The sequence below is a fragment of the Lycium barbarum genome, chromosome 2 (assembly GCF_019175385.1).
Source record: "Lycium barbarum isolate Lr01 chromosome 2, ASM1917538v2, whole genome shotgun sequence".
NCBI lineage: Eukaryota > Viridiplantae > Streptophyta > Magnoliopsida > Solanales > Solanaceae > Lycium > Lycium barbarum.
This window is the reverse complement of record NC_083338.1, coordinates 19,477,419-19,490,431: the sequence shown is the minus strand read 5'-3', so window position 1 is coordinate 19,490,431 and position 13,013 is coordinate 19,477,419. Positions and strand designations below refer to the sequence as shown.

The following is a 13,013-nucleotide window of genomic DNA, read 5'->3' as shown; positions in this document are numbered from 1 at the left end:
TGAGATTAGTTGCTATAACATAAGGTTGGATATGAACGATGATTACGTGGAAAAGCATGACCTGTATTCTATCGTTTACTTGTTTTCTTTTACCTTATTGTCTTTATATATGTCAACTAGTCTTAGTCGGCCTATGATACCTACCAGTACCGTTGTTTTGTACTGACCTACGCTTGCTGCATTCTTTTATGGATGCAGAGTATTAGACAGGATCACTCTTTTCCCTCACGGCTGATCGGCGAGGCTGCTGTAGAGTCATTCCAGGGTGAGCACGATGACGGCTGCTGCCTGGATGTTCTTTCCCTTACTTACTTGTCTTACTCTATTTCGAGACAGTTGTATTTTGTGACATTTTCATCTTCAGACTTGTAGTATTTAGTTAGTGCTCTTGTATGACCAGACCAGATACTGGGTGGTATATGATCACTTCCGCATTTATTATATATTCGAATGACAGGCTTCGTTGCTTATTTTCTTCCGCTATATATACTGTGTTTGTGAAGGTTGAATTAAGGGTTCGCCTACCGAGGTGGGAAAGGTAGGTACCCGCCCGATTTGTGAAATTGGGTCGTGACATGGGCCTGCGATGCAGGGCCAACGCACTTTCCCCCCACACACGTGGCCATCATGCTCTGCCCGCATCGGTTTTTTGCAGTGTTCGGTAAAATGACCATAAATTCCAGCACAACGCTCCGTTTTGGTTCCACAATATATCGTTGGAAATTTATTTCAAATATCTACAACTTTCATATTTTAAGTTTTCTTAAATTCCCAACGGATTTTCATGAAATCTTACTAGAAGACAGACGTATCGAAAGCTTAGCCGATTCTTATATATGAATCTTAAGCACCTCACTATCCATCTTGATTCCAAAATAACTATTTCCACCCATATTGATCCCGATAGTATTCACATGTCTAAAATGTCATATTAATACTCACTTAACACCTCCACACCTAATATGGATTTATGGGATGTTACAATTGCTCTCAAATCTCACCAGTCAAACCCACAATGTAACCTCAGGATTGGGATTTAATAGAATGGCTTTGTGTACTCTCTATGGTAATTTTGGAAATCGCAAGATCAAATGTCCAATGGAGATAAGATACAAGGAATGAAATCTGAAGATTGCAACAAGAAACTCCAAGCCAATCAAGAAGGCTGCAACATGTGTAGGGAACAGGTTTACCTGGGTTCTACCTGAATTGACAAAGAAGGATCTGATTCATTCCATTGTAAAAGAAAGGGGACCCAAGCTTGTCTGGATACCTATAACAGATCATTGATCATTCTTGAAGGGGAGAGTGGCAGAAAGCAAGCTAAAAGGACACATAGATAGTGCTGGCTCAAATCATAATAGAAGTTTCAAACAACAACTCTATTCACTCTTAGAATTGAAGAAAGGAGAATGCTGCAAAGGCCTATGATATTCATTACTGGACAAATTGGCAGTCAAACAGGGGGAATTTTGAATGAAAAATGTAGATGCACCTGGTTCATCATTGGAAGTCCAGCAGAACACTCAAAGAAGGACTTCAAATAAAGTTGAAGATACAACACTAATAGAGAGATGGACGGAGTAGGATGCAATACCTGAAAAGAGTCATGTCAGCAAGGTGAATGACTATCCATAAAAAACTGATGTAAATATAAAGAATCATCAAATTGTGGATATTCATGTAGTTATAGTTCGCATTTCGCGGGTGGGGTTAGCGCTCGGAAAGCTACTACGAACTTGTTCGTGCTCTTTCAGACTTTGTTTTAAAAGAGTCGCCACCTAATTTTTAGGAAAACTAGTTTTGAAGGGTTTATTCATATACCATGAAAAATCCTTCATAATTCAATGTTCTAGGTAAGGGTTCTGGTGATCCCCTAGGGAATGTGTTAGGCACCCTAATAATAAGGATCCGTACTAAACGGTTGACCTTCAAATTCCAATGTATGAGTATTTGCATGAACTGTTTATTTGGTGTTTATTCTCGCATTAATGAAATCTGTCATTTGCATATCATTTTTGAAAGTGAATTGAATATATCCCCTTTATATATAGGGTATTTATATTCGGACTTTTAATATCCGGATATAAATAGTTTCCATTTATATATAAGGATAGTATGGATTGTAAAAGATATGAAGAGTTGTTTATATTTAAGTGAGGAATAAATATGTTTCATTCATACTTGACTCATACGTGGCTCGGGTCAATCCGTTTAATACGTTTTAGAACATCCTATCTAAAACTTTCATATTTTTACGAATGATCTACATGGGTTTTAACTTGTATATATATATGAGAGGTTTTGCTTTTATTATAAACATACATAAAAACTGATCTTTTTCTTTGTCCTTGAATTTAAGCTTAAGACCCAATACTTGTAAAAAGAGGTTGCATTTTTTCACGTGAGCTTGACCCAAATTTTCATTTATTTCTCATTTTTGAAAATTAATCTAGTGCGGTCTAGGAAGATGTGTTGATTTTCCAGTTGGGCCTCAACCCCAAAATTCTTACTTTTCGCTACTAGGCTCGACCCAAAATAGTCATTCCTTTTCTGAAAAATTTGTTAAGTGTAGTTCAAAAAGGTGTTGTTTTGCTTGGGCCTTAGCCCCAAAATTCTTATTTTTTCCGACTAGGCTTGGTCAAAAGTCTTTTATTTTTTTAGGAAAAAACTGAGTTTAAAGGAAATGTTCTCTTGGTTTAAAATGTTAATTTGGCTTATTCAAGAAAACGGTGACAATGTTCCATAATGATGTAATCCCCTTTTATCCTATTTATTTAACTTATGTGATTTATTTACTTAGCCATTTTTACTTTCAAAAATCGTTTATACTAAGCTCGGGTTTGAAAATCGTATGGGGACCAAAAGTCGAACTAAACAGCATAGGCACCGTTGTCCTAAGACGAATAGTTCATAATCATAATGATTCCAATAATATACATGAGTTTTACAACTTTGTAAATACAGAATACAATCAATTACATATAACAGAAAATATAAATAATACATAAGTAAAGAGGAAGGGAAGACTGGGGGCGTACCAAGCCCCTAGTTGGCCATTTTCACCCATGGCTGGGCCTGCTTTGCGTCTTTAAAAATTTAGCTTCCATTTCTTTTCTTGGACTCAATAATCTTTGAAAGAATTTTCCTATTGGGCCTTTGGCATAATAGGGCGGCAAGACTCGGCCCAAGTGGCCATGCAATGAAGAAGAGGAAAAAGAAAAGGGACCCGGTTAGTTTACAATTTTCTGAACTTATCACATATGTAAATACAAGTGCACATATATCAAATTTCTACAAGTTACACAATTAAGGTATTCGATTATATGCTATTCGGCTTCACTTGTAGAGGTTTAGACAGTCCAAAGGGGAAAGTCGTCACCATCTGTATTCCCGACGCCGCACAAGATCCAAGGGGTTTCATGAACCCCAGGCATGGCAGGACATTAGGGGGAAGGCTAAGACCAGGCCCCAAATCACCTCGGCATCCCAAACCAGTATAACCATAGTATAAATCTGAATCCCATAATCATGCACAACTATGGTATGGATCAACATATGTGGATATAATGTAATTACAAACGATACTGGAACCAGCTGGTATAATGTGAACAAGAGAATACCAAAGACACATGGATATTGAGTAATTAAAACAAACTGCAGTATGTGGACATAAGATGAATAATGGCCAAAACCAAACTCATGGTCATAAAAATGAAACCAAAATAGAGACAGCAATATGTAAATATAAGATAAACAAAGCAGCACCAAAGCACTTAACATGAGATGAACCAAAATAGTCACCTTCTTTTTTCTTACTTTTGGGACTTAATGAAATCTGGTCCACTCTTAATTGAATCTGAATTGGGCTATGCCCATCTATATTCTAAAATGAAACTAAGTTAAAGATTAATGCCTAATGGAATTCCTATCCCCTGTTGCTCATTCAATGAATATCTACCCTATATATGACTAGCCTGCTTGCTCATATAAACTTAATATACCCATGATATGCACACATGATGTGTCTACCATGTATATGTCATGTGTATACCTTCTTCTTTATTAATGAATTGGGGTATATTCTATGTATACTAAGCCTCAGAATAGGTTCTAAGTCCCATACATACATTTAGCAAATCAAAGACATCATCCTCAAACCAAACTAAGCTCAAACCCAGCCCAATTAAACTTGATATAGGCCAGATTATTCACACAGGTAAGCTATTATCAAATGGAAAACACAGGAGTCAACCTACACTCCTTAACTACTCACAATTATGGACAATCTCAAATGGAAAGTGAATATTCACTCAATGAATCAAACCCAAACAAGGAGAAAATAACAGCCATGGCAAAGAGATCCTCATATCAATAGAACAGAGGGTATAAAGCTTACAATAAAACAAGCAGACATACCACCAAGAAGATAGGATTTTAACAAGTTTAAGAGACTGTGGACAGTACAGGGATGGCCCCTTTAGGCTTCAGTTAAACTCAATAGCATAGGGGAAAATATGCAGAAAAGATATATAAGATACATATACACTATGACCTAGGTAAGATGAAAGAAAGAAAAGGAACAACTGTGACATCCAGTTTAAACTATATTTTAAAAGAGGAGGGATAATATAAGGTATCCAAATAGATCAAATGCCTTAGACTCAACATTTTATTTAAAAGTAAGACTTTTTAGATTTCAACCTATCCAATTCTTTTCCTTATTCTGGGAATCAGTGATCCTAGGTGGGCAATCCCTCTCTTTTAACTGTGCTAGTCATCTTCTTTACAAATTCATTTTTATTACAACCTTTGATCCAATAACAAAAATAACAGTCATGCATGAACATGACCAAACACACATCCTATAGACCAAAACGCATGCCATGGCACCTTTTATATAGAGGAAAGATACTATGAACTAGGCTATACTTGACTCTTCTCAATCCCCACCCTAAGATGCCTTTAAAAAGACTTACCAGGCCAAGTGACTTATGGTTTGACATATGCACACAAGTGTCTTGATCTTCCTATCATCCAACCAAGTTAAATTCCTAGTTAGTTACAACAAATCAACCTTACAGTTAGCTTAGCCTAGAAATTTAGTCATGAAATGGTTTTTAGTCCCTTGGCCATAACAGAGAATGCGATAGACCCCTATGTTTCATTCTAACTTGGTTTTGATAGCATAAGATCTCAAAACATCCTCCCAGGCATGGTTAAACTTCTCCTAACCAAACATAAGACCTCTGTGAATCCCACAGCCATGGGAATGAGGTTCAGGAGAAAAAGGGAACCTCAGGGTCCTGAAAGAGAAGCAGGACAGGGTGAGGTCATCACCTCCCCAACCCTTTCCTGAATCTTGCTTTCAGTAAAAAGGGAGCAGAGGTTCCACTGGTCAGTACTTCCAGTTCAGGCTTAAGCTCACCTTTTACTCTCGTAAGGCACTCTCAACTCCTTACCTCATCCTCATACCCAGTGACAACCACTAAGACTTTGTGGTTAAGATTAGTTTAACACTGCCTTTAAATCAAATCCCAGCTAAACATCTAGTTAACATAGACACCAGTTAACAGTTCCAATTAACTCAACCTAGGATCTTAATTATGAAAGTTGTTTTGAATTCCCTTTTGGCATTATTTTTTTGAAGAACTTGACATCTTAACATTTTAAACTTAAGCTTCAAGTTGAACATCTGAGACTCAAGTAGTTTCATTTCATTGATTGATTAATCATTTTAACAATCAAAGAGTATATCAGGATTCAATCACCTCTTCAGTGTTTCTAGACCTCTTTGAAGGCTCAGGGATCTCAATATTTCATTTTTTTCAGATTGATTTATCTTCAGTTTTTAAATAAAATTAGATAGCTCTTTGAATTGGACATGGAAATTCCCACATACACTAAATATAGCATGGTTTTCTTAGCTTAATCAATTCTCACTTATTAACCCCAACCTTAACCATGCTTGTCATCAAAACAATGAGTTATTACATATCATAATCCCACAAAACTAGTAAGTACAGAAACAAATTGCAGAAAGTGCCAAGACTTCACATTATACTACAACACAGTATCAACAGATATCAAGAATAGATAGAGCATTTCATACATAGATTATCATGTGCAGAGTTAGGCTACTTCCAATTTAGGGATACAGGTTTAAAATATCACAGTATCACAGCTTAGGAAAAGAAGTAGCATAAGCAAGATAGGCAAAGAGCTACAGACACACTCAAAGTCCAAGACAAGGTCATACAAAAGCATTCAGAGGTTTTTTAAGCCATTTTACCAACAAATGTTATTACCTTAAGAGGACAAGTAGTCAAGTAGTGATTTAATAAACATGTCATGTAGGCACCTAAAACTAATCAGTCTCATCAACAAGTCCTACAATACAAGTCAACACTCAAACAGTCCTGTACTGGCCGCTGTCCTCTAAACAACTAGAACCAAATCTTTGTATTCAAGTATATTGCCAAAGCGAACTTATTCAATCCTCATTAAGGCCTTAAACTATTCAACTTGGATCATTACTGTTTTCCAGTAATCTCATACTTGTTAACAGGATTAGTATTAATCTAGGAGGTTACTAAAGTCACTAATGTCTATCTCAATTTCTTGGTGAACTTTAAAGCACAAATTATCACTACTCAAACCAAAACCAACTTAACAGCAAGACAAGGTATTATCACATTACAGAACTACTAAAAATAACAAAAATGAATAACAAGATTAAAGGGTTACCTTTTTTATGCACAACCGTGTACAAGAATGGATTTGAAGACCCTTTATGCTACCAAATCCCACACTCAGCCATACAAAACACAAAGAAATTAAACTTTAGAACTAGGAAGACTTCAACCTTAAAGTTAAAGCCTAAAATTATGCTGGTAAGCTCAAGTTTTGACTTTTTAATTCAAATCTCAAGCTTTTAGGGTTCTGAAACTTATTTTTCTGGTAAGGGTTGGGGTTCAAGTTACATTCAAAGACTTCAACAACCGATGTGGGACAACAAAATTTCTCAAGAACAAGACTCAATATAGAAAATTAACGCTTAGGATTTAAAGATAACAAGTATATACGGTCAGATCTAATCCACTATGAGTCGATCCGAGCCAATCTTTGTTGAACCGATGAAAACAAATTCGTACAATCAATAATATGACAACAAGATGGAGAAAATCTATTTGTTTGACTTGAAAATTAAAGGAAAAACGAAAAGGAAAGAAACTAATATCGTGTTTAGAGCAATTTCGAGTGAAAAAACATTGAAGCATTAATTGTTGTATTCATTTGGACGCGTAAAAGCTGGCTGAGGTCTGACACCTCTGAACATTTTCCATTTTTGGCGATGAGAGAGGAGAGAGGATGCAGGCGGCGCTAGGGGTTTACATGGAAGAGGAAAGGGAGAGAAGATGGGTTTGTTTAGTATGAGAATCTGAGGGAGTATATTGGATATTCCCCTCTTAATATTTGACTTGGGCCGGGTCTGGTCCGCTAAGCGGACTGGGCTTGGTCTTTGATTTAAAAAGTAAAATGGGTGCCCTTATGTACGTATATCATACGTGTATATTAGATGTATATACGGGCATAAGGGGTAAAATGGGCAGACTAAAAAAAGTGAAAAAAATGTTGAAATATCGATTATTGACCATATTATAGTAATTAAGACGTAATTAGACTTTGAATTCATTTAAATGTACGACTAATTGTGTAAGTAGGCTCAATTTGCACATATAGCCTTAATTGGTTTCAATCTTAACTGATTGTTGCAATTATGGCCATTTTTAGCTTAATTAGTCAATTAAAGTTCATTTACATTTATCACCTTAATTAATTTGAGCCAAATGAATTTGGCCATTTCAATTAAGGCCATAAAAGGCTAATTTTGCAAAATTGACCCCAATTGCTTTAACCATGAGCTGGCTAATTCCATTGTGACCATAATGTAAATAATTAAATGATTAAATACCAATTTTGCAATAATACTCCTCTACTTGATTAACTTAATTAAAACATTTATAGACAATTATGAATAATTTTAACAAATTATACAATTACACAAAATTAAAGATTAAAGGGTAAAGTGGTCAGTTATATTAATTACTCAAACTCCTTGGATTAAAGGGAATAATTTATTTAACAAATTATACAATTACACAAAATTAAAGATTAAAGGGTAAAGTGGTCAGTTATATTAATTACTCATACTCCTTGGATTAAAGGGAATAATTTATTTGCTAATTTTGATCTTTGACAATTTAAACATTTGAATAAATGATTATTTTAAAATTGCTTTTCTTTGATTAAATTTAACAAATACCTCATAAATGTCACAAAATGTACCAATTAATTCCTAAATGACTTATAATATCCTAGAAGTTATTTCATCAATTTAAAGGAGTAAAAATATTGACCTAAGCAAGTTTATAAAATAATTTTTATCTCTAAAATGAATGATTCATCTTGCTTGTCATCCAAGAACCTTGAGTAATTAAAATAAATTACGGGAGGTCAAAAATTAGGTGTCAACAACTGCCCCTTCGGTGTTCGGGGATGGCGGAACCATCCCTGAGAAACAAAATTAGACTAATCCTAATTTTTGACTGACCCGACTTATCTTACCCTTCAATTTCATGCAATTTTCATATACGTGGCCAGGCCCTGGCTTGTGGGTTTTCTACATATCTGGAGCTATATGAGAATTCAGGTCGCTTGTAGTTCGACTCGACTAAGGACTTTTAAGTGATTCGGCAGGAAAGTCTTGAGATTCCCGGCCTACTGATCGGGGTTTCTCTGGACGACTGTTGGAATATGACCGACTCTCTGGTCTTGAGCCTACCTACATATCCCTGGTTTCTAGAAATCAGGTCACATGTAGTTTGACTCGCTAGAGAAGAGTATATCCTTTATCAGGGAATACTTTCAGACTTCCCGGTGTATATCCGACCGGTCGCGGTTTTTTAGTAAACAAAATAAAAACAGACAAAATTGAGGCTGAATCTGAGATCGGATGGCTTAAAAATCTTGGCCAGAGAGCTTGATTTTCATGGGCACCCTATCTTGACCGCCTGCGTAAGAAAAAGTTCCACGTTTGCTCCGCAATTTGTCTGGATCTGGTTCAGCGAGCCGACTCCTTTCTGGGGGCTATGTGCCTGTTTCTTGGACTTGACAATATTACAGATATTCTTTGTGGATTTTTAGATGAATGGCACTCTCGGCAATATTTATGAATGACCCTCTCGGCAATTTGATATGAATGGCCCTCTCGGTTGTTTGAATGAATGGCCCTTTCAGCTATTGTATGAATGGACCTCTCGGCAATTTGAATGAATGGCCCTCTCGGCTATTTGTATGAATGGCCCTCTCGGCAGTTTGATATGAATGGCCCTCTCGGCGAATTAAATAAATGAATAGCCCTCTCGGTATGCAAATGACAGATATGACCCTTGCGGCTGAATGATCTTTCTTTCTTCCGTTGTGTTGGCTGTTGACCCTTATGGTTGGATATGTCTTTCGTTCTTGTCATGACCCTTTGGTCGTATATATCTTTGTGTTCATTCATTGTGACCCTCTTGGTCTGATATATTTTCATCATTCGCTCTTTGTGTGACCCTTTTGGTTAGATTTGTCTTTATGCTCATTCAATCTTTGCATGACCCTTTTGGTCAACTGTGTCTTTGTCGTTCATTCTTTTCACGACCCTCGTGGCCAACTATGCTTTTGCCCATTTTCTTTGTGACCCTCATGGTCAGATGTGTCCTTATCACCCATTCTCTGTTATGACCTCCTGGTATTTTACCGCCTGGCTGAGTTCGCTTTTCGCCTTTGCTGTGAGTAAGCCGGTTGATGACGTGCCTGCTATCTTGTTAACAAACCTGCATCCATAGAAAAAGTGTGAGTTTCCTAGGAGGCCAATTAGCATCATTGTCCTCCCGTCTGGTGTCTCCTTTTGACACTCCTTTGAACCCTCTTGGGCTCGGTATTTCGAGAGATGTTTTTGGGATATATTTATGCTTGTTTTGCAAATCTAGAGTAATTTTTTATAAAATGCACATTTGTTTTCCTTAAAAGAAGTGTTTATTTCGTTTTTATGTGTCATGATGTGTGTTTTCTTTGAACAAGGTCTTCTGATTTTTCCCAGAGATGTGATTGCTGAGTTTTGAACTAGTAGAATTTTTTAGATCTTTCTAAAAAATTCTACTGCAGTTTCGGGTCTTGCTCTGATCGGCTCTTGTATCGTCTTGTCATGTAGGAATTTTTGAGGTTCCCTTAAACATCCTACCCCAGTGTGTGGCTTTGCTCTGCCATCTTCTTTATTGATTTTTGATAGGAATTTTTGAGGTTTCCTAAAAAATTTTGCCCTAGTATAGGGCTGATGCTAGCTGATTCTTGTGCCGGTCCTTGTATTCTGATCTTGTTGATTCCTTCGCTCGAGTTTCCCTGAGGTCTCCTACGGGCTTCTTGGGTTTTTCTTTTATGATGACCGAGCTCGAAAACGCCTACGTATCCTGTCGCAGTAGGAATTCAGGTCGAATATAGTTCAAAATAGTAATTGAGTTTTGGTTTTTACTAATAATATGACCAGTTCTGATATGGACTGCCAATGTATTCCACTGTGGGGAAGTCAGGTCATTGCGTAGTTCATTACATAGAGGATTTGATTTTTCATATTCTATTGCAAAAGTACGATTACAAGGAAACGATAATGCAATTACAAGAAAATAGAATCCTAAACGTAGTATCTCTTGAGTGCGTCTGCATTGATAGCTTTGGGCCACTCTTGTCCGTCTATCTCGGCTAGGACTATGGCTCCTCCTGAGAGTACTTTCCTGACCATGTACGACCCTTGCCAGTTTCGCGCAAATTTTCCTTTGTATTCTTCTTGGTGGGGGAAGACTCGCTTGAGCACGAGTTGCCCAATTTGGAAGAGTCGGGCTCTGACCCGCTTGTTGAAGGCTCGAGATATTCTTTGTCTGTACAGCTGTCCATAGCATACTGCCACCATTCTCTTTTCATCTATCATGGCCAGTTGCTCGTAGCGGTTTATGACCCATTCTGCATCATTTAGCTCTGCCTCTTGGATGATCCTGAGTGAAAAGATCTCCATTTCTGCGGGTATGACCGCTTCTATACCATAGACAAGGAGGTATGGGATTGCCCCGGTGGATGTTCGGATTGTCATTTTGTACCCCAACAAAGCATAAGGCAACTTCTGGTGCCAATTCTTGTAGTTATCGATCATTTTTCTCAAGATTCTTTTGATGTTCTCGTTGGCAGCCTCTATAGCTCTATTCATCTGAGGACAGTAAGCGGTAGAGTTTCTTTTGGTGATATTGAATTGTTCGCAAATGTCCTTCATCAAATGGCTTTTCAGATTGACACTATTGTCTTTGATGATGGATTCAGTATACTGAGACGACATATCAGATTGTTTTTGACGAAGTCAGCCACGACTTTCTTGGTCACTGATTTGTGTGAAGTTGCTTTTACCATTTGGTGAAGTAGTCGATGCCAACTAAGATGAAGCGATGTCCATTGGAGGCTGGAGGCTCGATGGATCCTATGATGTCCATTCCCCATGACACGAATGGCCAAGACAAGCTCATCGCATGTAATTCTGTGGGGGGAACCTTGATCAGATCTCCGTGTATTTGACACTGATGGCACTTCTGCACGAATTTGCACGAGTCATGCTCCATGTTCATCCAGCAATATCCTGTCCTCAGGATTTTCTTAGCAAGGATGAATCCATTCATGTGGGGTCAACATGCCCCTGTGTGCACCTCGTTCAGCAGTTTCGTAGCCTCTTTGGCGTCCACACACCTAATAACCGAAGGTCGGGTGTCCTTTTGTACAACACTTCTTTGTTCAAGAAGAACCCATTAGCCAACCTCCTGAAGGTCTTCTTCTGATTCGCTGAACTTTTCGGGGGGTACTCTCCTTTCTCCAGGTATGTCTTGATGTCGGCATACCATGGTTGGCTATCTGGCTCAGCCTCGACATGGGCGCAGTTGTTACGCCTTGGAAATTTCCCCCACTAGCGTACAATGATTAGGCCAATGAAGGGTATGACGTATATGGTGTTTTGACGAAGGACAACGTCCTTTAGACTGGTATTGAGGTGCTAAATAATTGTTAAGAAGGTTTCATAAGGATCGGAGGTCAAACGAAATGACGAGAATAAGACTCAGTAAACTGATGGGTTATACGGTCAATTATACGGACCGTATAACATTATACGGCCGTATAATGGACCGTAAAAGAGTCACAGAATGAGGTTGCTGAAGGGATGATTTTACGGTCAATTATACGGACCATATAAAATTATACGGCCCGTATAATGTACCGTCAAGTTGACACTGGAAAAGGGTAGTCATTGGAGCAGTTTTACGGTCGATTATACGAACCGTATAATGATGTCGGGACAGATTTCAATTTTTAAATAAAGACCCAAGTTCATTTTATCTTATTTCCTCTTCTCTCTCCACGACCCAACATCTCTCTAGAACCTTCCAAAATTCTTCCAATACAAGAATCCAAGTGGAAATTTAAGATCAACAACACCAAATCTATGAAATCAAGAGTGTGAAACTCATCAAAAATTCATCTACATCAAGAAAATGCAAAGGGAGTGAAGTAGGGTTTTTAGTATAAAAGAGTATTGCTACTCAAGACTTGTTCCTACACCATCTAAGGTAAGTTTTATGACTCTCTCATAATTATTGAAGTATTTATACGCTAAGACACTTGGATTATAGAGCGTAGCAAATGGGTCATAAAATGTGAATAGTGCCATAGTTGAATGATAGTTGGATTGAATCATGAATGTTAGTGTGTTGTGAGTATGAATACGTTATAAATGACATGTAGACCATGAGATAAGTGTGATACATGGGAAAATACGATAGCGAACCTGCAACCATAAATGTGGGAAAAATGAAGAGAAATGGTGGATCATGGTTATTGTATATGAATGATGATTAGTGATTGCTATATTGTGATTGTTG

The 13,013-nt window shown here is 37.5% G+C and overlaps 1 protein-coding gene across 1 annotated transcript; it reads right to left on the bottom strand.

Moving 5' to 3' along the window:
* Positions 1–9,769: 9,769 nt before the first annotated feature.
* On the bottom strand, positions 9,770–11,428 carry LOC132628435 (uncharacterized). The gene is made up of 2 exons (XM_060344215.1): positions 10,986–11,428; positions 9,770–9,881 (listed from the first exon to the last, which is right to left on the bottom strand). Exons 1-2 carry the CDS (start codon positions 11,426–11,428, stop codon positions 9,770–9,772), a joined length of 555 nt encoding a protein of 184 aa, XP_060200198.1.
* Between the last annotated feature and the right edge of the window lie 1,585 nt (positions 11,429–13,013).

Bases quoted from the DNA above. Each gene is read 5' to 3' on its own strand.
- LOC132628435 (XM_060344215.1), bottom strand. From the start codon at position 11,428: ATGTCGTCTCAGTATACTGAATCCATCATCAAAGACAATAGTGTCAAT. The intron at 9,882-10,985 runs GTACAGACAAAG...CTATGGATGCAG, and splicing joins GCAGTATGCTATGGACAGCT to GTTTGTTAACAAGATAGCAG.